The sequence below is a fragment of the Stegostoma tigrinum genome, chromosome 30 (genome assembly GCF_030684315.1).
Source record: "Stegostoma tigrinum isolate sSteTig4 chromosome 30, sSteTig4.hap1, whole genome shotgun sequence".
Lineage (NCBI taxonomy): Eukaryota > Metazoa > Chordata > Chondrichthyes > Orectolobiformes > Stegostomatidae > Stegostoma > Stegostoma tigrinum.
The window spans coordinates 4,417,955-4,444,887 of NC_081383.1; the positions used below are offsets into that span (position 1 = coordinate 4,417,955).

The 26,933-nt window shown below is 41.4% G+C and overlaps 1 protein-coding gene across 8 annotated transcripts in view; it reads left to right on the plus strand.

Annotated features, from left to right (window-relative positions):
• gatad2ab (GATA zinc finger domain containing 2Ab) overlaps positions 1-26,933 on the plus strand; it is a 137,306-nt gene that overhangs the window by 22,071 nt on the left and 88,302 nt on the right. For 5 of the 8 annotated variants that reach the window (XM_048559794.2, XM_048559796.2, XM_048559798.2 and 2 more), the window contains exon 2: positions 9,691-9,800. The exons of 1 other annotated variant lie outside the window; for it this stretch is intronic. In XM_048559794.2, the coding sequence (XP_048415751.1) occupies positions 9,745-9,800 (56 nt within the window). In that variant the 5' untranslated portion in view covers positions 9,691-9,744. Of the gene's footprint in view, positions 1-9,690; positions 9,801-10,316; positions 10,475-25,081; positions 25,248-26,933 lie in introns of those variants that run through there. 2 more of the 8 variants (XM_048559797.2, XM_048559801.2) reach the window with 2 other exon arrangements.

Below are 26,933 nucleotides of genomic sequence, written 5' to 3' on the forward strand. Positions count from 1 at the left end.
ATTCAGAAATAGAGGTTGGGACAAAACAAGCTTTTTTTTGCAGTAGATTTCTCTTAAATCACAAACTGCTATATTCAAGTGTAGATTGTACATCAAAAGTAAAATCTGAAGTCACAAAGTAGTCAGCTGAACTTGGCCCCATCCCCCAAATTCTGTACTGGAGGGCATGAAGTTATTTAAATAACTACCTTGCTACAGCAGGTGCATTAGATTGTCGCAACTAGGACAAATATATCCCTCGCCTGTCCATGGGCTTCAGTTGGAAAATGAACCTTGAGATCTACATGCCCACTTAATGCCACTTCAGCTGGAATGTTTTAGTGTGAATTCAGAAAATGATTGAATTGCAGGAAGTCTTGTATTTGAATTGTATATTTTAAATTTGTATATTTTTGGCTGTTTTTCAAAATCTTGTTTAATAGTAAGTGTTTTAACGTTTATTGTTGCAGTGCAGTTCAGAAAAAGATTACTTGGGCAATACCATAATTCAATCAATTTACCCACTGCAGTGAACTTCATACTAAGCAAAGGCTCACAAATCTGCAATTGACTTGGTATTGAAAATAAATTACCCTGTAGCTGACAATGTACCTATTGTATCAATTAAGGGAATAATGGTTATGCTGTTGAACTGATGATCTGAAGGTATTGGTTCAACTTCTTTTCTGGCAGCTGGTGAATTTGAATGGAATGAATAAATCTGGAATCTTTCATTAATAGAGGACATATGTTTAAGGCGGTGGGGATGGGGAGCGGGGTTGTGGGGGTAGTGGGGGAAGATTTAAAAAGAACCTGAGGTGCAGCTTTTTCAAGCAGAGGGTAGTATGTGTATGGAATGAGCTGCCAGAGGTGGTGGTAGAGGCACCTGATAATCTGAGAACATGCTCCATCTAAAAGCGTATCTTCATGCCTGGTTGAATGTTAAACCCAGATAGCCGACCCCACCCCAATAGGTTTCTCTCCTGTGCACCAGGGCGGTTTTGTCATGGTACATGCTCTGGCTGTTTTAATATACAAAGTGGTGCTTGAGGAACTGTGAAGTGTCAGTACTGCTCAATTTGCAGGCTACATAACTCCCCTTTCTGTTAAGGAGAGGGGAAAAACAAGGCAAATTACAGCGGTGGTCTTTGGGGTCCAATTTTGCCTGGCATTCAGTAGAAAAAATGGCAAGTTATCCTGAATTGGTCCCTTTTTCTTCATCTCATGAGGAACTAGTGCTGCGCTGATAATGTTGCTGGTCTAGTAATCCAGAATAATCTGGGGACGTAGGACAAGCAGAATGGTGATATGAATTGAATAAAAATTGGAATAAGAAGCTAACTTTATGGTGATCTTGTAACCACTGTTAATTGTTGTAAAATCCTAACTGATTCACTAATGCCCTTTATGGGAGGGATAGTGGAAAATTTTGCCAGATTTTGCCAACATATCACACCAGATCCTGGCTGTGGTTGACTTTGGACAATAAATGCTAGCTGAGCCATGTAGACCCACATCCCATTGAATACAAAAAAAAACTCTTAGAAATCCTCAGTTCTGGATTGCCATGGTTTTTGTGTATGTTCTTTGTCAAGGCTCAAATAGAAGTGTCAAAATAAAATGAAGTTCTGTTTCAGATGTCAATGTGTGGATGAAAGAATCACAATGCCAGTGAAAAATACCATTCTACCTGTTCTGTTAACTCTGTGCTGGTGTTATCCATTGAGACCCATTCCCTGCTTTTTCTCATACACCTGCAATTTTACTTTTCAGTACTTATTCAAGAAAACTTGCATCTATAAAGTAGTTTATTTACAGCCAATGAAGTACTTTTGAAATATGATTACTAATGTACTATATGGGAAGTAGTGTGTACATCTTATTCTTCAACATTGATTGGCAGGTTGATACTATACTAAATGTTTTTGATGAACTGAAGGAACAGTTACCGAGGAAGGTTGAGGTGCTAACTGTAATCTTCTATATTGTGTATATTCAAAAGCAGGTTATTTGGAAGTTATTTGAATGACTTGAGAGTCAGATGACTGTGAGCTGAAGTTCCATCTTGGACACAATGACATAATCAAGCCTGAGGGAATGCTATAACTGTCAAAAATGCTGTCTTTACAATGTGACATTGCACCAAGATTCCATCTGCCCTCCTGAGGAAACGTGAACAATCCTACACTGTTATTTGAAGAGCAGAGGAGGTTTTCCCGATGCCCTGACCAATATGTATCCTAAAATCAATATTATGCACAAATATTCTGGTCATTATATGTTGCCATAGTCTGCTTTATTTGTTCACAGGATGCAAGTAGTAGAGTGAACATTTCTTGCCCATTCCTAGTTGTCTTTGGGTAAATGGCAGTGAAATCCCTTCCCTTACCACTGCAGCCCATTTGTGTAGATGAGGGTAATGCACTTCATGTGGTCTATGTGGATTTTCAGTATGGATTTTGACAAGGTCAAACCTTGGAGACTGATCAAGAAGATAAGATTCTGTGGGATCCAGGGGAAATTGTCAAGAGGCAGAGGGTGATGGTTGAAGGTTAATTTTGTGACTGAGAGCGTGTAACCAGTGGCATATTGCAGGTTGGGTGTTTGAGTCCCTTGATGTTTGTAGTGCACATTAATAAATTTAAAGAGGTGTGATCAGTAAATTCACAGATTATGGGAAAATTGCTCTGGTAAGCAGTGAGGAGGAAAGACTTGGTATGATACAGAAACGTAAACATCTAAATTTAGAGGAGGAATAGGTTATTTGACCTTTCAAACCTGCTCAGTCATTCACTACAATCATAGTTGATCCTCTATCTCAATGCCATATTCCCATTTTCTCCCAATAACCCCTGATGTCTTGTTAAAATCTAAACATTCATCAACCTTTTTCTTGACTATGTTCAGTGAATTGGTCTCTACTGCCTTCAGCAGTTACAAATTCCACAGGTTCTCTACCCTTTGAATGAAAAATGTATTTCCTCATCTCTTTCCTAAATGGCCCACCTCATTCTAAGATTGTAAATGGAATTTAAGTTTGCTAAGTATGAGGTGATGCAATTTTGAGAGAACTAAAGGCAAGGGAATAACGCAATAAAGGAAACACAGGATCAGTCGAACTTTGAATATCTACAGATCCTTGAAGGCAACTGGACAGATGGTGGAGGTGGTTCAGAAGGCATATGGGGGTTTAGTCAGGGTATTGAATACAAGAGCAAGAAGGTCACAGCGGAGCTGTACTGTCTGAAATGTTAGTTATGTCACAGCTGGAGTTCTGTACGCAGTTCTGGTTGCCATACTTTAGGTAGGACATGATTGCACTAGAGAGAGTGCAGAAGAGATTCACCAGGATCCAAGTATCATACTTGCCCAGTTTTCTATTTGAATGAAGGGCCACTGGACTTGAAATGTTTACTCTGCTTTTCTCTCTATAGGTGCTGCTGGATCTGCTGTGATTCTCCAGCACTTTCTGGTTTTGTTTCATATCTCCAATATCCACAGTTTTTTTTTAAGTTCACCAGAATGTTGCCTGGGCAGGAATGTTTCAGATATGAACAGACTAGATCAGCTGGAATTGTTTTCCTTGAAGCAGAGAAGGCTGATGGGAACTTGTTTATTGTGTATAAAGTTATTAAGGTGTTTAATGGGAAGAACGTTTCCCCTATTAAAGGGAATTTGAGGAAAAAGATTTTCACCCAGAAGAAATTGAGCATGTGGAACTCACTGACTGAAGGGATGCTAGAGATGGAAACCTTCACAAAATTTTAAGAAATATTTAGGTGAGCGCTTGAAATATCATACACTTGGTTACAGGTCAAATGGTCAACAATGCGATCAAAGTAGGTAAATGCTTGAAGATGGTGTGAACATGATGGGTGAAGGGGCGATTCTTGTACTGTAGAACTCTAAGTCTACATGACTTGGGTATATCCTTGGTGAATTTGGGAAGGGTTCTCCAGGATATTGACCGAGCAACAGTGAAGTAGTGGTGATGTAGTTCCAAGTTATGATGGAGCGTGGCCTGCGGCAACTTGCTGTGTGAAATTAACTGTTACATTTCCTACATTTACAACTTCTCACACATTCCAAATATTGCAGTGGTCGCTACACTTTATTGGCTATAAAGGGCCTTAGAATGCCTTGCCGTTGTGAAGCACTTTCTTTGTTGAAGTTGAGAAGTGTTCTTCTCCCTGAGCTGACTACACTCTAGCTGCGTTGCATTGCGTAGGTGGGAGTCCCAGTGGCGCACTGATGTTCAGCTGCTTCCTTTCCTCTTAGACTGATCTTTTTTGAAGTCTGCAAAATAGTTGCACTGTATATTGAAATAGCTGCCTGTCTCCTGCCTTTGCCTGAATTTCTATCTACTATGCTTTTTCTTCCAAGCCTCGTGTTTTGCATTACAAGTCTTAAAAACTTTAGCGACATTGCACAAATAAGCAAGCTGACATCACCAATGCTCTCCAGACCTCGAGTTTATGGTATTAGACATGTAAGTGGGGGCCAGCATGCATAGTATGTAACTATGCATTATTCAGTTAGAAAACAAATAAATTTGAAATTTGGGTATTTGGAATTGAGAATGAAGATCATCAATGTGTGCACATAACATCAAGTAAGTGTATGTGTACATAAACGTTTTTCAGTGGGTGTCTCTCTCAAGTTATCTTCCACCTCCATTCCATTCACATTTTCATATTTTCCCAAAGGTTTATTAAAGACTTTTCTTGACTATTAACCAGACTGACTGACTGAATATAGGCTTGATCATTGTGTCAGAAGGCAATCTAATTCTCTCCAAAACATCCTGGTGCTTGATTATTTCCCCTTTTTTAACCTTCATCTTTTCTCTTTCCCAATTATCTTCATCTTTCTGAAATTATTGCCTTGTACTGAGCTTTGGTTCAAGTGATATCTTTCACAGCTCTGTCTGCTGACCCAGCCTTTGATTGCTATAATGCCATTTAACCAAAAGAGAAATCTCACAGAATCTCCTTTCCCACTACTTGTACATACTTGCTTTCTAGTGTGGGTCATGGTATTGTATTATAACTAGATAAGAATGCTGATGTGATGTTTCGTGCCCTTGATGTTACCCTGGCTGATAGCTAACAATATGGATCTCTGAATCTGATATCCTGGCTGTTATGGTGATCTATTTAGTAATTGAGCAATACTGCTTATCACATTGTGGACACGTACGATCTGGCTATTGGGTGTGCAACATGTCAGTCAGAATATGTGGCAATGCATCTTCGATTGGAAGGATTCAAAGTTGACTGACTCTCTAGTGGGGTACTGAGAGAATGCTGCATTGTTGGTAGTACAGTCTTTCACAATCCTTGTGACTTAAAAGCTGTGGAACTGAATTCTTTGAGGCCGCCGCCGCCTCCTCCAATTGATAGATTTCTGAAATCTAAGTTGGACTTATCTAATCACAATTCCATTGCTTTCATTCCTGTTTCCAGGCTCGGTATTTTGTGAGGGAATTGGGCCTTTGCTTAATTTTTTGAGCTGTCAAGACTTTAAAAGCCTTGAAGGAGAAAAGTAGAGAAATAGGATTGAAAAGCTTATAATAAAAGCCTGAAGTGTGGAGTGACCTCTTTTGCTGCAATTTCTTAAATCACAAATTTTCCAGTATTGTGACATTTTTTAATATGCTGCTTGCCAGTATTGTTTGCTTTTCCTAAATGTGTATACCTGAGAACAGATGAACAATTTGCCTTGCTGTTCTGCTGAAATTTGGTGAGACTTTAACTTACAGAATTTAGCATTTTTTTGTGGTTAGAATCCTTGTTAACATTGGAAACAAATGTGACATTGAACTGCCTGCCACTATGCTGTTGGCACAGATGAGGTAGAAAGACAAAATGGAGATAGCAGCCATGTCAAGACTCCTAATTATCAAGCACTTGTCTGTCTTGAGTAATTATTAGTGTTGTTTTTAAAAACAAAAATTCTAATGATAATGTGACAACCCAAAGATAGGCACTGTTCAAACTCATTTTTTGAATCCTGCAGCATTTAAGTTTAAAAATGATTTGCTTGATGCCAATGATTTAAGTCAGAATAAGTTTATGCAGTGGTGTCTTTTATTCCCCCCCTCCATACAGACTTGGTTTCAATCCCAGCTAACATATCTGCAAATCCCCACTCTTTCAAAGAAAGTCTAAAAGTAGTGTAGCATTTTGTGGAGTTGTGGACATCAATCAGTGCTGCTCCTGTTTGGATGTGGAAGAGGTTGCTGGATAGGAAGGGACAGACACAATTTGGCAAATTTCTTATTTTTCTCTCCTCTTTCCCTTCCTTCTAGCAACTTGGTGTTCCACTTTCAACCTACTGTTCTTTGTAAGTGTGTTTCTTGGAGGCAAACGTCTTGCTTTTTTGAGAGTTGGAGTACAAACGTATCCTGCAGCACATCCCCAACTCAAAACTGTTCCCATTTTTAAATTGTCGAACTCCAAGCAGTTTCACTTGGAAGTTTGCTTCCAAGAAGAAAAAAAGTGTTGTACAAATATGAAAGTTCCCCAAACTGGACCATGCTACAACAGATGGAGGCCATTTGACACTTGAGCCTGCTCCACCATATTAATCTCTGAACCAACTCCATATACTCCAGTTGTCCCATATCCCTTAATATCTTTGACAAACAAAGCATTTTGTTTGCTGAACAGCATTTCAAAATCTCAACACCCTTTACATGTAGAAGCATTTCTTAGTTTCACTCCTGAAAATCTTGGCCCTAATTTTAGATCTCACCCCTAGCCCTAAACATTCCAAACAGCAGATATGGTTCTATCATTTCAGTTCTCCTTAATACATCTGAACTTGATCAGACCAGCCCTCAACTGTCTAAATTCCATGGAATACATCAGTTTTATTTTGTAATTTCTCCTTGTAATTTAACCCTTGGGTCCAGAACTTGCTCTGTCCAGGACCAGTATAACCTTCCTAAAACATGCTGTCCAGAATTTCTTAGTACTTTAGATATGATCTAACGTGGAGTTTATATGTTTATCTTGCATAACTTATGTACAGTCTGAGGAAAGGTCACTGAATTCCAAACTTTAGCTATGTTTTCTCTTCACGATGCTGCCAGGCCCACTGAGTCTCTCCAGCAATTTCTGTTTTAATTTAGTTCACATCTTCAGCATCCACCGTACTTTGTTTTGTTTAATTGTCTATGTGAGAAACCTATTCAGACCTCTTGCTCCATGCGACTGATTTTTAGGAATCTTTTGATTGTAATACCACTGAGAAGCACTATTAAAATAAGGAGAGAGAAATGTTGTTAGATGACTTATGAATGAAGCTTGGTGTGCCAAGGATGTATACTAATTTATGTTAAGGTTTTAATATGTTGAAAGGTCTGAAAAGTATTGGTCTTTGTTCACTAGCAGTTTTCATGGATGTTAGGATGTTTGTTTAAACTGATGCATGATGTGAAATAGCACCCAGAATGTAGCCCATTAGGAGAAGAGGAAATGAGGGAATGTATCACCTCAGCTGCTAAATGTTCTTTATGCCACCGTTTTGTCTGCATTATTCCAGAAGGTTCTATCTTTTGCTTTTCATTCTGAACTTTGATGTCTTGATGCCACAACCATTCTTGAAGCTCAGCACTGCCTTTAAAACCTTGTTCTTAACCAATGTTAAGTAACTTTTCTAGTGAGAGTCACTGGAGAGCAATCAGGAATTTGATGGCTCATTTTCTTTTCCTTTTAATTTGCTAGACCAGGGTTGATCCATTGTCTTGGAAGAAATTGGAAATTGATCCTAGAACTACCAGTACCACATCTTTTATACTTTCATTTTTTAGTTTTTATCGAAATTAAACTGTCTGGAGTCCAGTAATAGCCTCCATGTTTGGTTTTTAAGCTGATTTGTCCACCGCCTTCAAGAGGCTACTTATTGGTAATGTGCAGTATTCTTTGTTCTTCATATTTGTACAAGGGAGCATGTACTGATGCCCCACCAATGGAGGTTGGCTATGCGATAACCCTGCCTTGTCCTGAACCTGTTTTGTAAGGTCCAATCTCACTTTGGTTGTTCGGAGGCCAGCATTCGACAGATGACTGGGTTTGTAACAATGAACTTGCTCCTAGCAAAGTATGTCTTGGCAAAAAGCAAGCTTAATATCTATCCAGTGGTTTCCATAAAGGTGCAGCACATGTGATTGTCTGGAATCCACCTCCTATGGAAAAAAAATAACTTCCACAAAGTCTGAAATCGTACATAGAGCAGTTGCCAATGATATGGACACTGGAGTGCTCCACAGGCTGTCCAAATTTCTTCCTTCCTGGGTTGGAACAGTCGTTGAAACACTCCTTCACAACAGATGACTTTGAGTCCATCTTGATCAAGGGAGAAGAACATGCAGAAGACAAGCCAGTAAACTATCACAAGTCTCAGTTCTAGCCTCAACACTATTTGATGTATAATGTACACAGATGATCAGCCAACAATCAGGTCTCAAAAGTTCTTGCACGTCAGATTACATCAGAGTATTTTACAAATTCATTGCTTTTACTTTCACGTACCAAATTATTGACAATGTTAATGGATGACAGCATCACAAATATATCTCACCCTGAATCCACGTCTAGTGTGTTCCACCTCCACAATGCCAGTGCCAAAAAAAAGTCAAATCTTTGTGGTGGTCAGAAACTAAAGCACGATCCCAACCCAACATACTTGAAAGTTACTGTAATTATATTGTAATCCTTCCAGGAACACCAGAGGGAAACTGCAGCAAAAGTTGAATCAGAAATAACTGTTAACCAAACCTGCTGTATCTACTTGGGGTGATGCTGTCACATCACTTTGGATCCCAGCATTTGCCCTGAGCAACTTTTTTATGCTAAACTTGCTCACAGTGTGAAACTGTCTGGAAGAGAGCAGAAATACTTTAGGGATGTCATCAGCCAACTGGCTTGTGGCAAAACAAAATGGATGTGTTTTACTAAGGAAGATACTAAACTTCGAGAGACTTCATTTGGAATGTGTGCATAAACCTTCGTACACTTTGTCTGCCTGACCATTCAAGCTCGACATGCCCCATGTGCAGCAGATTCTCCTGATGGTTGCATTGTGCTTATCAGCCATCACTGAATTCATGGAATCAAGGTGAATGCAAGGTACTGTTGACCCTGAGGTATTACCTAAGCAAGAGAGATTAAGGTTAAGTGTCATGCCGGCAACCTAGTGCCAATGCCTAGAACGATTGAATGCAATACCCAAAGGTATCTAATACCTATGAGGTTCTGCTTCAATAATAAGTACCCTTCAGAGAAGATGGTAGAGATAAAGTAAAGGATAGGAATATCTCCTGTTCCCATATAGTATGCCACATAATTTATTGAGCAACAGAACGGAGCATAACCAAGCTCTTGAATTAAAAATATAACTGCGTTTAGGTAGCACCTTTCACAATCAGTGAATTTTGTTTATTGATGTGTATTCACTGTCTTAACATAGGAAATGCAACAGCCAACCTGTCCACGGCAAAGAACCACAATTTGGTTAATAACCAGGTAATCTATTGTTTTAATGCTGGTTGAGTAATAACTATTGAATTGGCTCTTCAGAATAATGCTGTGGGATCTTTTCTAGCCACTCAAGGGCAGATGGGATTTTGATTTCATTGAGTGGCTTGTCTGTAAGACATTAACATTTTCAATACAGACGTTTAATCTGTTTTGGCTTACATTTCAGACGAAAGGAAAGATCAGAACTTAGACAATCTAAGCGTAAAGATACTATGTCGACATGGAAGCCATCTTCCCATCACGAAATGAGGCTTGCAATCCTTTTGTGATTAACCGGTAAGATAGGTCTGTCCCTCGGATTGTAAGGAACACGAATTGTTTAGATTGGTTTTCATGATTTTTTTTAATAGAACTATTTTCATGGGGAGCTATTCCAAATGTTGTTGCTCTCTGGCTGTAAAAGTCTATGTCCCCAACACATGAGTTTCCAGACTCCCTGTAGTATGGGTAACTTTGCTTTATCTCCCTCCCTGTATTGATTATATCACTACACGGTCCGCTCTGTAGATTTAGTTGAATTTCGCAAGTTGTCAGAGCACATAGCAGAACACTTTTTGCTTGGGATGTTGACTTTATTTTTCTTCACACCTGTAATGTTTACACACTGTCCCCAAGATACACTTGTGTGGTTTGGACCTCCAGTGCTGAAGATGTGAAACTGCTGATAAAATGCTGTTTCTTTATCTCCTTTGCATCCCCTCCACTGTCTGGAAATGCCAGATGAGGACTTGGTCTCTCCTAACTGTTATATTCTCTGTAGGTGAATCGCTTACCGGCGCTTTCTTTGTCTAGGGTCTCTTTGGCAAAGTGTGTGCTAAGGGAAACTCAATCTCTGCATGAATCAGCCTTCAGGAAAGGCTAATTAAACCTATTGTTAATCTACATGGATCACAGGGTGATGGCTGTCATTGTCGGATAGATTTGATGATTACGTTGGCCAAAGTTTTAAGGTAAAGCATTTTTTTTGGAGGAAATGTGATCTCTTGAGAGCTCTTTTTTAGTTTGGTGACCATAAAAAAAGTAACAATTTTAAATATACGTAAGCAGAAAATGTGATTTCAATTAATTTCCACATCATTGAGGCCTAACTGAAGCATACAGTTGTTCGAAGTGCCTTTGTCAGTCTGCTTCTAAGCAGCTTCTTAAAGTTTTCTATGTGCCAGTTTTATTGGAATAGGTTGCAGTAAAATATTTTGTAAATAGTGAATTCTTATAGGTAAAACTCGATACTAGGGGGTTTAAATTGCTCACTTACTCCCAGAATAGTATCTGACCCCTCTATCTCTTCATCACCACTCCTGTCCTATCAGGATTTGCACCATTTGGGTTTATTTCACCCTTCTAGTGCCACATTTTGCAATGAGAGAACTTAAAGATAGTCTTGGTTTTGCAGCTAAACAATATGGGGAGACGGACACGTTTTTTTCATAGTTTTTCCCCCCCCCCATCTCTTTCCATTCCCCCTTCCAATGCAAGAGCTAACAGTCATTCTGGCCCTTATTAAAATTGACAGTTTGCCATGTTTGGAAACCTTTTGGGTGAACAATGGGTCTGAGTGATGGGAAACTGCAACATGTTTTGCTCTCCCTTAAGTGTGGCATTGTGTTAAGGTGTAATTCCCACAGATACAACAACAGTGCCTTGTCTAAGTTTGCTGTTCTATTTTGTTGGGGCTGTCATCTGACTTTTGTGGATACCTTTTTCAGTAACATTGAGTACATGGCTATAGGTTCTTCCTCCTTTTGTTAGCGCAGAAGCTCTGAGACTAATAAACTCATTTCAAAATTTCTCTTTTAATCACTTACCTTCCTGGCTTATATTCTACGGACACAAGACAACAATCTGTACCTTGCCTGAGGTATCTTTGTGTGTCCATTCAAATAGCCTCTTGCCCCCTCTGAGTTGCTATGGTAAGTTTGTCAATCTGGGAAAGGCCCACAGGACAACTCAGTTCTTAGGAAGGGTCACCGGACCCGAAAGTTAACTCTGATTTTTTTTCTTCACAAATGCTGCCTGATCTGCTGAGTTTTTCCAGCACCTTCTGTTTTCGTCCTTGATTTACAGCATCCACAGTTATTTTGTTTTTCAGACAAAGGCCTGCCTCATTCCAAAATGTTGACTCTGTCAAGTAAGTATCAACCTGTTTGCCAGCAATGAAGTCTGATTGGAGAGGCACAAAGTCAGACAACGGTTGATATTGGTTGATTATTGATATTGAACTCACCCAATTCCTATAGATTTTCCTTTCCACGGCCTAAAACCTGATTAAAATCTTGAAGGGTTAAGATGTAGAGTGTAAAAAGAAACTGATTCCAATGGCTTAAAGGCAGATAGCCAAGGGGACATCGTTTTAAAGTGATTGGCGGAAGAAATGGATGGCATAAGGAAAGATTTTTGTGCAGCATCTGATCACGATTTGGAATGCAACACTTCTTGTGTTCTATATAGATTCAATAGCACTCCTCAAAAGTGAATTGGATAAATACTTAAAGGGGAAATAATTGCTGGGATTGGAGAAAGAATGGGTTAGTAGAAACAAACAGATTGCTTTGAACGAACCAACAGATACTAATGGGCAGAATGGCCTTCTGCATTATCCTATAAATTTAACAGTTCGAAGGCTCAACCGCCAAAGATGTGATTGATCGTTCCTTCGCTTTGTGTGAGTACCATACCAGGTGGTGCGTGAACCAACTAAAGTGTCAGGGGAGCTAAAAAGAGATCACTATTGATCTGACCTCTCCTACAAAGCTGTTTGGGAATTGGAACCCAGAACACTGCCTCGATTATGTTTCTTTACAATTTACTTTTCAGATGTTGATTAAAAACACAAAGGGGAATCCAAGACCAGCAATTTTTCCAGTTTGTAAAATAATTCTTTTCCTCAATGGATTGCATGAGAGTGTCTTTCATGATACACTGCGCTTGTGACATTAGTTGCTCCAGCCTGATCCCACAGCTGTGATAAAAACACATGGGACTGCAGAGAAGGAGAGGCCAAATGGCTTTCTTCTTATGGATGAGTCAGAGCTGGAAAATTCCACTCATCCACCAGCCAGGGGTGAGTTACTTCCCAGCCTCGGCATGTTGAAAACAAAACAAAGCTGCTCATCAGCTTATGATTAACACTAGTGTCATTATCCTTCCTGTTAGAGTTTCTGTCTAGATTTGTAGAATGATGCAGCACAATAAAGAGGTCATTTGGTCCATGATATCTCTTTGGTAGAACTAGCCACAATTGTTCCCATGCCCTATAAATGACAAAATATTTTCTACCCTGCCTTTCACAATTGGATTATCGTTTGTCTCTTCAGTGCTCTGCACTTCTGTCTCTCTTTGTCTTTTTAAAAAGTTTTTTTCAACTGAACCATTCCCCCCTTTCATGATCAAGGCTTGATCTTTAGATGAGGGAGATCAGTGAAATGTCTTTGTAGTAGTGAAGGACTGGAAAAACCAGTGACAAATATTACATAAAATTTACGGAAAGAGGCTGTTCAACGCAACAGATCCATGCTGGTACTTATGCTTTACACAGGGCCCTCCCACTCCCATCCACATAAACTTAACAACATATTTGGTTTCTTTCTCATTTATACTTGTCTAACTTTCCCTGAGATGCATTCCTGTAGTAGCATGTTCTCACCATTCTCTGGGAGAAAAGTTCCTGTTGTGTTCCCTTTTTGGATTTATTCGTGAATACCTTATGCTTATGGTCTCATGTTCTTGTCTCGCTTACACGTGGAGGCATCCTGTCTTGGGTCTCATCGATAAAACTCTTTGATAATCTTGAAGGCATTTTTCAGGTCATGTTTGTCATCTTTTCCAGAGTAGAGTCCCAGCCCGTTCAATCATTGAGTGAAATTTGGAATCCTTTAACTGCGTCTGTTCACAAAAGATTGTGTGTGAACTATGTGCCAAGTCTAACTGTTACTTATAATATCCACCTAACCACCCAACTTTGTTCCTGATTTCAGCAGAAGTGAATTCACTGTAATTATCTCTGGAACCCATTTTAAGCTAATCATTTCAGTAGTTTTGCAAAGAAGTGTGGATCTAATGAAAGTGGGTCTACTTTGCTGCAATGAATCACCAGAGTGCGTCTTTTTTGAAATGGCTGCATGCCAAAGAAGCAGTAGTGGCCTCATATAAAGGCAGACTCGTGATGCATGTCGTAAAGCAAAAACAAGTGGGTGGACTCCTCAAAGTCTACTCATTTTGACATGGCTCCTCTTTACATCATCCTCTTAGCACATTCAATGGAAGCACACATAGAATAGAGTTAGCACCCATCACAGAAGGAACACTAAAGCTGTAGAAAGCATGTGAAGGTTTACCAGACGATGCCAGAGGTAAGATGCTCTTGCTCTGAAGAAAGATGTTGGGATAGTTACCAGAGGATACAGATATGGGATAATTGGCAAAAGAAACAGGAGGAGCTGAGAAGTTCTTTTTTACCTTTTGGGGCTAGCCTTGATCTACAGTGCATCACCTGAATAGATGGTGGGAGAAGTCAATAGTAACTTTCAAAAGGATGTTATGTGCCTATCTGAATTGTTTGCTGGGAAAGAGCAGGATGATGGGTCCACTCGAATACTACTTTCACAGTGTCGTGGAAATATATAACTCTCAACCACATAAATTTGTCAGGGTGAATAACATAATTGTATTTAAAAGTAAGTTAAATGAGCACAAGAGGGAGAAACGAATAGACAAGAGGAGGTATGCATGGTGTAGAGATAGTAGGAACTGCTGATACTGGAGAATCTGAGATAACAAGGCGTTGAGCTGGATGAACACAGCAGGCCAAGCAGCATCAGAGGAGCAGGAAAGCTGATGATTCAGGTCAACACCCGTCTTCAGGAATGCATGGTGTATTGGTCCAATTTCCATTGAAGTGCCTGTTTCTTTGCTCTACATTCTACCAGAGCAGAGAACGCTAAGGAGAGATTTGATAGAAGTTCTGGATGTGAGTTTACTCGCTGAGCTGGAAGGTTAGTTTTCAGATGTTTCGTCACCATTCTAGGCAACATCATCAGTGAGCCTCCGACGAAGCGCTGGTGTTATTGTCCCGCTTTCTATTTATCTGGTTAGGTTTCCTTGGGTTGGTGATGACATAACACCATAACACCAGCGCTTCGTCGGAGGCTCACTGATGATGTTACCTAGAATGGTGACGAAACGTCTGAAAACTAACCTTCCAGCTCAGCGAGCAAACTCACATCCAGAACCTCAACCTGAGCTACAAATCTTCTCAAAACTCGCTTGATAGAAGTTCTCAATTAGGAAGTATTTTTAATAGAATGAATAATAAAAAATATTTCCTCTTCTTGGAGAATAATAGGGCTTCCAATTTAACATGATTAGTGATGACAGGATAGGAGAGACTTCATTAGAATTGTTGTATCACAAAATGCTTTACCATACATCACTAGCTCTGGGGTCAGTCAAAGAAGAACAAAAACCAATACAGCACAGGAACAAGCCCTTCAACCATCCAAGCCTGTGCCAATATGTTTTGCCCTTCCATATTAAAACTCTTTACTGGCAGGACCGGTATCCCTCTGTTCCCTTCCTGCTCGTGTATTCATCCAGGTGCTTCTTGAATGCTGCAATTGTCTGCTTCCACCACCACCCCAGCAGTGTGTCCCAGGCACTCACCATCTTTTGTGTCAAAACATGCCTCGCACATCTCTTTTAAACTTCCCACTTTGCACCTTGAACCTGTGTCCCCTGTTAATTGACCTTTCCACCCAGTAAAAAGCCACATACTTTCCACTCTAAATATGCCATTCACTATATTATAAACTTCTATCAGGTCACCTCTGAACCTCCTGCATTCCACTGGAAACAAACCCAGTTCTATCCAAGAAGCCATCTTTGGTTTCCCCTTCTGTTTCTCAGCTTTCATTCTTGTTGTCAAAATCTCTGCTTGGCCTTGCTCCTTCCTACTGCTAAACTCCTGTGGCATTACAATTTTCCTGGATATTTACTCACTTCCAATTCTGGTCTCTTGAGCATTGCTGATTTGCTCCACTACTGGCAACCATGCCATCAGCTGCCTAGGCTCAAACCCTCAATTTCCCGCCATAAACCTATCCACTCATTGTCTTTCCATTCAAAAAATTGGTTATTTGGTCCACATAGGATCTGGTGGACTCTGTACAATTGTTTGTGTATCTTTACAAGAGATCCTGATTTTTCCTGAGTATAATTCATGAGGGAGACTCCAAAAGCCAATGAAGAATCTAAATGATGCCAGTAATGCTAAGGATGTGATGAAAGTTAAAACAATGAAGCTATTGCTCCCTTCCAAACTTTTTATTCGTATTGTACAAGATACAAAGAGCATGTTTAGGGCTTAATGTTATGTATTATGTTGCGTTCTATTCAAAATTATATGCATTTGTAAGGCAATATGTATTACCTAGCATTAGTCATTTAATATTTTCAATTGCTTTTTTTGTTTCTTTCACTCGATTGGACTTTCACCTGTCTGTCCCTTGATATGAGATTAAAGCTAGTGAAGTGTGTCTGAACCAATCATTTGCTTGAGAGTTTCACAAAATAGAGTTTGTCAAATGGTTATGGCAGAGGAGACTGCTATTAGACTTACAACCACAGTGGTGGTTTTCTGCAGGAGCAATTCAGCTGGTCCTGATCTCCAGCCCTTTACCTGAGCCCTGCAAATTTTCTCTCTATGTTCTTTTCCAATTTTCTTTTGAAAACTATGATTAAATCTATGCCCACTATGTTACACAGGCAGTGCATAGAAGATCCTAATAATTTGCTTTCTAAGATAGTTCTCTATATCACTCTTGATACTTTGGCAATCACCTCAAAACAGTTTCCACTGCTTATTGACCATTTTGCCAATGGGAGCCATCTATTTGTCTCTCTTTCTCTGTGTGTCTCTGTCACGCGTGCTCTCTCACTTCGTTCTCTCTCTCTGTCTCTGGCCTCCCCCGCTGTCTCTCCCTCTCTCCCTCTCTCTCTCTGCCTCCCTTCCCCCCTCCCTTCCTCCTCCCTCACCTCCCTCCTCCCTCCCCCCCTCCCCTTGCTTTTGCATCCTCTCCAAAGCCTCCATATCCTTCCTATATTGTGTCAACTAGAACTGCACGTTGTACTTCAAATGTGGCCTGACAAAAGTCTTATGCAACTGCAACATGACTTACCAACTCCAATACTCAGTGCCCTGACCAATGAAGGTAGGCATGCCTTATGCCATCTTTTCCACCTTATCAACTTCTGTTGCCACTGTCAGGGAGCTATGGACTTGCACGCCAAGATTCCTCTGTATGTCAATGCTCCCAACAGTCCTGCCATTTACTGTATAAGATGTTTCTACTTGTGACCTTCATTGCAAACTGTATACTTTATATAACTGACATTTGTAGGTCCTGCAAGAATCTTGATGGCTGGGAAGAAAGGGGTGTGTGCAGATGAGACCTTAACTTACACTTTATGGAGATCATAATGTTCATAAAAACTGAGGATTTGAGGCTGGAACATAGTGAAATGCTCCTCTGAAGGTGTCAATAATTCCCACTTTCTTCAGCATTTCTTGAAGTGAGCTTTGTTCCTCATTACCAGGCCTCTTCTGTATAATGGAAACTTGCTGGTGTCATCTTCTTAGGTTGTTTTATCATCAGTTTATTGGTGATACTCAGATGTTTTTCAAGAGTTAAGTTTGGCGTTCTAATATGTTGGACAGTAGTGATTTTATCTTTTCTTGGAATCTGAGATGTCCAAGTTGCATTGAAAATCATCCAAGTTGATCACTGTCCAGGAATCTGTCAGAGTTGTGTTTATTTATGTGTGCATATGTGGTGGGGTGCCTGTCCTACAACTTGATAATTAATTCAATGGCCTTGTGGTATTATCGCTAGACCTGCTCAAGTAATGTTTTGGAGACCTGGGTACAAATCATGCCATGGTTGATGGTGGAATTTGAATTCAATAAAAATATTTGAAATTAAGAATATCCTTAAAAGCGGAATCACAGACAAGTCAAGTGACAGCTTACAGATAATGTCCCCAACATCACCATCACCATCCCTGGATATGTCCTGTCCCACCTGGACAGATCCAGCAGAAGCGGTGGCACAGTCAGGAGGGACTTGCCCGGGGAATCCCCAGTATTGACTTCGGACCACATGATGTCTCAGTGCATCAGGTTAAACGTGGACAAGGAAACCTCCTGCTAATTATTCCATACACTCTCCCTTGGCTAATGAATCACAACTCCTCAATATTTGAACACTGCTTGGAAGGCTGCACTGAGGGTAGGGAGGGTGCAAAATGTACCTGAGGTGGGGGATTTCAGTGTCCGCTACAAGGAGTGGCTTGATAGCAACACTACTGATTGAGCTGGTCAGGTCCTAAGGGATGTAGCTGCTAGACTGGGTCTGCAGCAGGTGGTGAGGGAACCAACAAGAGGGAGAAACATACTTCATTCTAGCCAACCTGTCAACTGCAGATGCATTTGTACGTGACAGTATTGGTCACCACCACACGGTCCTTGTGGAGACAAAATCCCATCTTCACATTGGGAATACCCTCTGTCGTTTTGTGTGGCATCATGACCATGTTAAATGGCTCAGACCGCACAGATCTACCAACTCAAGGCAGGGCATCCATGAAGTGTAGTGGGCCATCAGCACAACACAGTGTGCAATTTCATTGGCTAACAAATCCCCAACTTGACATTACCGCCAAGCCAAGGGATTGACCCTGGTTCAATGGAGAGTGCAGCAGGGCATGCCAGGAGCAGCAGCAGGTATAATGAGCTGTCGGTTTGGTGAAGTTACCAAAGAGGATTGTTTACAAGCCAGACAGCATATGATAGAGCTGAATGATTCCACAAGCAACAGATCAAACCTATATTATGCAGTTCTGCCAGATCCACCGCTTTTGCTGGATCTGTCCAGGTGGAACAGGACATATCCAGGGATGGTGATGGTGATGTCGGGGGCATTGTTTGTAAGCTGTTACTTGACTTGTCTGTGATTCCGCTTTTAAGGATATTCTTAATTTCAAATATTTTTATTGAATTCAATAATGATGGCCATTAATTAAAGAACTCACTGGAGGAGGGAGATCCACAAATATCCTAAATGATAGATGAAGTCAGCACATCACACTGAAGCACCTGCGCATCTTCAGCCAGAAGTGCTGAGTGGATGCTCCACCTCCGCTTCCTCCACATGTCTACAGTATCATATTTGCAGTCTTTCGTCAATTTGATTCATTCCAAGTGGTATCAAGAAACAGTCAGAGACACTGGATACTGCAAAAGCCAAGGGTCATGACAACATTCCAGCAATAGTACAGAAGACTTGTTCTCCAGAAATGTCTGCTTCTCTAACCAAGCTTGTGTAGTACAGCTACAATACTGGCACCTATCTACCTGACAATGTGGAAAGTTGTCCAGCTGGAAAACAGCTTGGCCACATACCATCCCATCAGCCTACGCTTGATTATCAGTAAAGCGATGGAAGGTGTCAGTAACAGTGCTATCAAACAGCACCTGCTCAGCAGTAACCTGCTCACTGACTTTCAGTTTGGATTCTGTCTTATTACAGATTTGGTTCAAACGTAGACAAAAGAGCTGAATCCAAGAAGGGAGATAGGAGTGACAGCCCTTAGCATGAAGACCACGTTCGACTGAATGTGGTATCAAGGAGCCTGAGTGAAACTGGAACCAATGGTTTTCGGAGCAAACTCTCCAATGGTTCGTTTTGTATCTGGCATATCAGAACATGTTGGAAGTCAGTCATCTTATTTGCAGGAAATCCCTGTGTGAGTTTCCCAGGGTAGTGTCTTAGGCCCAACCATCTTCAATTGTTTCATCAATGATCTTCCCTCAGTCATAAGGTCAGAAGTAAGGATGATTGCACAGTGTTGAGCAGCATTTGTGACTCCTCAGATACTGATGCAGTCTGTGTTCAAAAGCAACAAAATCTGGACAAAATCAAAGGTTGAGCTGATAGATGGCAAGCAACTTTCATCCCGCACAAACAGAATGTAATGATCATCTCCAAATAAGAGACAATCTCTACCCACTGGCCCATGCCATTCAATGGTATTATCATCACCAAATACCCAACTATCACCCTCCAGAAACTCAACTGGACTCTCCATTTACATATAGTGGCTACAAGAGCAGGTCAGGGGCTAGGAATGTTGCAGCATTTCCTGGCTCCCCACTTGCCCGAGTGCACCTCCAACAATACTTGAGAACCATTTGGACAAAGCAACCCACTTGATTGGCACCATATCCCCAAGTATCCATTCCCTCCACCACAGGTGCACAGTATCTAAAAGATGCACAGTAGAAATTCACTGAAGATTCTTAGACGGCACTTCCTAAACCCTCAACCACTTGCAACTAGAAAGAGAAGGGCATATGGGAACACCACCACCTGCATGTTCTGCAACAAGCCATTCACCATCCTGACTTGAAAATATATCACTGCTCCTTCAAAACACTGGAATTCCTTCCCTAAGGACACTGTGGGTCCCCTTCCAGCATCTGAACTACAGTGGTTCAAAAAGGCAGCTCATCACCACCTTGAGGGCAAATAGGGATAAGTAATAAATGCTGGCCCAGCTATTGATGCCAAATGTCCAATGAGCGAGTTTAAACAAAAAGTATTGTTGCAACTCTGGATTCAGAGTCGGGAACCAAACTGATATGACTCTTGTGGTATATTTTGATATCTGAAGAGGAACTCTTATTTCATCATTCAAGCTTACTCGGCCCCTCATCTTCTGCCTTCTGTAAACGTCAGCTTATGAAAAGCTTTGCTGTCTATATTCTAGAAAGTGTCAAGTCCCAATTACTTATCAAACCCTGCTGCTCACTGACCTGTATTGTTCCTTATCTAGCAATACCAGGACTCTCCACTCCTCCAGTTCTGACACTTGAGCATAATTACGAGCCATCCCCCAGCTGCATGAGTTTTAAATTCTGGAATTCCCTCTCAAAATCGCTCTGTCTGTTTCTCCAAAATGATGCTCTTACACTGAGTTTTGGTCACTTGTTCTCAGTGTGTGGTGATGCTTGTGAGACATGTTGGTTTGCTTTACCACGTGAAAGGGATCATATAAGCACCGGTTTATCTTTACCTACTGTCTTGTCTCCTTTGAAAACTGAAGATCTAAGTCTTTCTGAACTTTCCACTTAGCTGAATCCTTTTCATTGCTGCTATGGATTGGCAGTTTTTCTTGTTGCTCATAGACCAGAAGTAGATACACTTGATGGAGCAAAGTGTGGAGCTGGATGAACACAGCAGGCCAAGCAGCATCTCGGGAGCACAAAAGCTGATGTTTCGGGCCTAGACCTCTCTGATGAAGGGTCTAGGCCTGAAACATCAGCGTTTGTGCTCCTGAGATGCTGCTTGGCCTGCTGTGTTCATCCAGCTCCACACTTTGTTATCTTGGATTCTACAGCATCTGCAGCTCCCATTATCACTCACTCACACTTGATGGATCAGCTAGTTTTCTCCTTGTCGATTTGAGAGTTATCTAGGATTCTGATGTAAACTCAAATGCTCGTGCTGAACAGCACAATGGACATCTACAGCTGCTGAATTTCATTTGATGTCCCAATCTAATCTAATTTCTTGTACTATACTCAGCATTTCAAAATCTACAATGGAATTATCAAAGCATTCTTGTTCATAATTACAGAACTGGGGTGCACATGATTTAAATCTCAGCATCTGGGTCAACTGCACCTTCAGACACAGATCTCAATGATATCTGATGCTGCAACACTAAGTGACACGGGAAAATGAGCTTGTGGTAAGTTGGGAAAGAATGAGATATGGGATAAGCATTTAATCCTCCATGCAGGACACTGAGAGAAAATATTATGGCTATATACGAATGAAGTGCACCTTCAGCAACTTGAGGGACTGACTTGGTGACCTGTGCTATTTACTCACTGGCATTGTCAATTCTCTGTCCCAGCTAAGATTTTTATTTTAAAAATCCTTCTGTAAGAGCAGACACTTGAGATACTTTCTATCAGTGCCAATGCAAGTTCATTAATTTGTCATTTTTTTTCCACTGAGCCTGAATATTGTTTGATTTTTGATTTGGGGATGGAGGAGTGGTATGGAGTGGAGGAGGAGAATGTGCGGAAGGAGAAGGAGACCATCCACACCACATCCAGCAGACATCCTCGATGAAAACTGAGAAAACTGCAGGTGCTTTGAATCAGAAGCAAAGACAAATTTCTGGATAAGTTCAACAGGTCTGCCAGCAACTGTGGAGAAAAGTTAGAGTTAATATTTTGGGTTGAGTGACCCTACCTCAGAACTTCTCACTGGATCAACTTACAGAAGTGATTGTTCAAAAATGAGAATCTTAGGTGTCTCCTCCCTTCCCACTGTTTACTGTGACTGTCTTCACAAACTCAGCAAAAAACTTTTTTTTAAATTAAACCTACAGAGAGTCAGTGACAAATCAAAAGTGCTTTCTAATCAGGGCTGAGCCAGTTTGGTTGGAAATGCTTCAGGGTTTAATTTTACCCTTGATTCCTGCCCTGCTCCCATGCCTTGCTGCTCTCACCCTTGCACTTTATTTGACAGAGTGGAGTTACCTGAGTCACAGCTGTTAAGTCAGTTCAGTGTTCATGCACACTCTTACCTTTGCAGTGGGCCTGGTCATGTGTTTTTTGTTGCCCTTTTCCCAAGGTCCTTTCACTAAGGAGGCTCAGATAGGCGGAAATATTAGAATGATCCCCAGCTTGATGACATTCTCTAAGGGAAAATAGACAAGTTTTTGTTATACTGGGAAAACAGCATGGTTTCTTTCCCATCCTCCTTTCTTTACTCCCGAAGTTGCATACTTCTATTGATTGTTCTCTGTTACCTTGCCAAAGTGATCATCATTCAGAATCCAACCAGTGAACATGTTGTGCTGTCCTTCAGATTCCAGAAGGGGTTGCTGCACCAAGGTCAGGAATACGATGTAAGGCTTTTTTTTTCATTTCTCGTCTTCCCACCATTGGAAAGCTATTACACACTTACCACCTCCCTCACCACTGCAGAGTGGACCTTTGCCACTGTGTCTTTCCCCACTACGACCACTGCCATACATGCAAACATCACACATGCACACTTACACTCTTCTCCCCACTTCTGGCTAAACCAGATTATTCACAATCTCAGCATTCACAAACTAATTTTCTGACCCCATGTCATCTGCATCTCAAAGCTGTCTAGTTTCTTCTGTTTAATGTCACTCACCTGTGCTCCTACCTTTAGCTCATCTGAAAAGGATGTTTCCTCCTGTTGGTCAGTCAAGAACCAGGGGAATTCCAAGATAATAAAACGTGAGGCTGGATGAACACAGCAGGCCAAGCAGCATCTCAGGAGCACAAGCTTTTGTGCTCCTGAGATGCTGCTTGGCCTGCTGTGTTCATCCAGCCTCACATTTTATTATCTTGGAATTCTCCAGCATCTGCAGTTCCCATTATCTCTCTCAAGAACCAAGGGATGCTGCTTCAAGAATAGGGGTCACTTTTTTAGGACAGTGAAGAGAATTTTTTTTGAGGGTTGTGTGACTTTGGAACTCCCCATCTCAGAAGATGGATGTTGGGTCATTGGATCTTTTTAAGACTGAAGTGGATAGATTTTTGTTAGACAGGGAAATTCAAGTTATTTAGTGTCACTGGTGAATATGGAAATAGATCAGCCATGATCTTAATGGTAGATCAAGGTCAAGGAGTGTATGACATACTGCTGCTCCCAGTTTGTATATTTGTATCTGCTTCTGAAACCTTCATTGCCTTTGGTACCTCGATCTCAGTGCTTTCAGAGGTGGTCTTTAATTTTCCAACCTCTGTGAAATTTTGATCACCCAACATCTGCTCCACCCTTACTACTTATCCTTCACCTGCATTTCCTCCTGGTTCATAAAAACACCACACATTTAAAACTGTAAATTCTTGCACTGGGTCCTTCATATTCTTGTCCTTTACCTTTGTAATCTCTTGCTGCCCCCACACTGTACACCTCCAACTTCATTTATTCTGCATTACCCCACACTTCTTCAACAAATTCACTAGCATAACCTCCATAGAAGTTCATCCCCCATCTTCAATTCTGGCAATTTGGTGTACCTCCATAAACCCCTTGACCTCTCTTTTTAGGCCCTTTATATTTGACCAAGCTATTGGACTGTCAGCTTTTTCACCATGATTGTGCAACTAAGAAATACTTGGAAATGTTTTCCTATGTTTAAAATGTTCAGTCAATGCAACCTAGAAAGCAGAAAGAGGGTAGTATGTGCTGCTATGTGAAAATGAATAATATTTAAGGGGAGATAGTAGGAACTGCCAATGCTGAAGAATCCGAGACAACAAGGTGCGGAGCTGGATGAACACAACAGGCCAAACGGCATCAGAGATGCAGGAAAGCTGATGTTTCAGGTCTAGACCCGAAATGTCAGCTTTCCTGCTCCTCTGATGCTGCTTGGCCTGCTGTGTTCATCCAGCTCTACACCTTGTTGTCTCAGTATTTTAAGGGGAGGCTAGTTGGGAAATATGCTGGTTAAGGTAAAAACAAGGCAAAGGCATACATGATGTATGTAGGACCCTGGAGAGCACCAAGGATCAGAGGGACCATGATGTGCCTGTCCATAAGTCCCTTAACATAGCAGGACAGGTAGATAAAGTGGTTGGGAAGGCATATGGGGATAGTTAACCTTTATTAAACAAGGTATGCAGTCCAAGAGCAGAGATGCCATGTTGGAACTATATAAAACATTGGTTAGGTTACAGCTGGAGTACTGTGTGCTGTTCTGGAAACCACTTTATAGGAGAGTTGTGATAATGGTAGTAGTAGAGTGGGTGCAGAGAAGACTTATCAGTATATTATCTGGGCTGGAAAGTTTCACTCATGAGAGATTGGACAGACTGCAGTTTTCTTTGGAGCAGGTGAGAATAAGGTAGGTTTTATTTGAGACATATAAGATTATCAGGGACATAAGTTAGACAAAAAAAGACTTTCCCCCTTGGTAAGGGGATCAATAACTGAGACATAGATTTAAGGTAAGGGGCAGAAGGTTTAGAGGTGATGTGAAGAAAACCTTTTTCATCTAGAGGGTGGCAGGAATCTGGAACTTGGTACCTAAAAAGTTGGCAGAGGCAGAAATCCTAATAATATTTAAGAAATATTTAGATGTACACTTGCGATACCAACGCATAAAAGGTTGTGGGCAGGAAAATGGGAGTGGAATAGTTAAGATTATTTAGAATAGATAGGGTAATTAGAATAGTTAATATTTTTGACTGGGGCAAACTTGACAGGCCGAAGGGCCTCTTTCTGTGCTGTAGACCTCTATGACTCTAAGCAGGAAGGGTAGGGGTGGTGACTGTTAAAGAGCACACACGAGTTGCGTGTGTGTGCAATCAATGTAGGTATGGAGTTTTTGTTCTGCATATTTCAGCTCCCCTGTGAACAGTCCCTTTAAGAGATTGATGGGGGGTGGGGGGGGGCAGGAGGGAGTGGGTCCGCGCATGCGCGTTGTTCGGCGGTCCACCTCGAGTACTGGGGACGTCTCCTTGCCGTGTGACCGCGGCTCCAACCGGGGGCTCGGGGGGTACCAGGGTGACCAGGCAAAGAGAGTGTGTGGGGACGGTCTGGGGTGGTGTGGGACTAGGGTAGGGGAAAGCGCCTGCAAACCTGGCCAGACCGCCACATTGGGCCGCCGGTAGGTGCGGTTTGTTACATTGAGTGACTTGTGTGATTTAAAGGGACCTCTCCCCCTCCTCATCCCCCGGCCCTTTTCCATCTTCCCGCCCGCCCCCCACACCCCACCCCCACCCTCTTCTGCCACTGAGGAGTTTTTGCTGCGGAAAAGCCCAGTGCAATGTGTTCAGAAAGAAACTGCCCCAATACTCAGCCTCCTTGAAAGGAGAGAGGCAGGAGGAGATTTCAGGGCTGGGAGCGAGCCAGGAACTTGAGGGGCTTGTGCGTTGGGGACTTCTTTTCCTTCACTCTACCCCACCCCCTCCATTCTTAAGCCCCTGTCGTGGCACTTAACTCAGCTGGCAGCCAGACCTTGTCAGTGTCAAAATAAGAGTCTCCTTTTTTGTCTCACCCATTCTATCACACATGCTCTGGGTTATTAAGTCTGGGTGCTGTTCCAGAACTCAGTATAATTTGCACTGTTTTTCCTTTTTGTGGTCCATTGTGTATCTGTTTTTAAATTTTTTTTAAAAAATTATAATCTGTAATTAATGGCCTTGTCATAGCTCCACATCTTTGTTCTCAAGTCCTGTTTCTCACTCATACCCACCCTCCACTTTTTCTCCACTCTTCTTGCCCATCCCAATCTCCAGATTTTTCTCCTGTCTTCCCCCTGCACCAACATACCAGATCCCTGACCACGTGCCCAACCACTTCCTGAACGTCCAAGTAGCTGTTCTTCAGGCCTCAGTTTAGGCATTGGTTTTACAATGGCAATTATAAATTGTTTAAATATCTTGATTTAAACGCATATAATTTGTGAATTTCAGAAATGCCGCCTGCAGTTTCATCTTTCCTCCTTTGCTTTCCTTTTCCTTTCTATCAGCTGGGAAAGAAAAAGGAGACTGAGGCTTTTTTGTAATCCCAGACTCCTCTGAGATTAGTTCACTCCATCCATACTGGATCAAAGCAACGACTGTTCCTGGGTTATATGGCATGCAGCCATATTTTGTTGGAGTTGGATTTAGAATGGTCATCTTTTCCTTTCAGTTGATTTTTTTCCATCTTCAGGAAGTTACAAACTGTACTATCTAATGTGTGCAATGGTTAAAGTAGTGGCTGCCAGTATGGAAGCTTGCAAAGATAGCTCCAAGATAAACTGTTTACAGTTAGTTATTATGAAGTAATTTGAGCTTTCACTATTGGTTCTTTTAAGACATTTTTATCTTTGTTTCCTTCCTCTAAAATTTCCCATGGCATTTGTTTGCTACTAGTGGAGGGCATGGACCGAAGATCTGGTCTTGGGCATCTGACCTCAGTTGTTTCCACAATGTTATTGCAATAACTCTTTCCTCTTATAGCCTCAATAAAAGGCAGCTATTTAGAATCAAGGCAATGAGAAACATCCCTCAGATGGTGGTGAATCTTTGAAATTATGGACCCCTGAGAGCTATGGAAATCAAGCCATTGAGTTCACAACTGAGATTAATAGAATTCTTGTTAATAATGACATTAAGGGATCTGGGGATAGCTCTGGACTAGGGTGGTGAAGTAGATGACCAACCTTGGTAGAACGTCCTGAAGGATCTGAATGTCCTCCTACTCCTATCCTCCTACGGAATGCTAGTTGCTTTCCAGTTCTCCCTCCACTCCCCCCCCCCCCCCACCCCACCTCCACTCCCCCCCCCCACCCCACCTCCACTCCCCC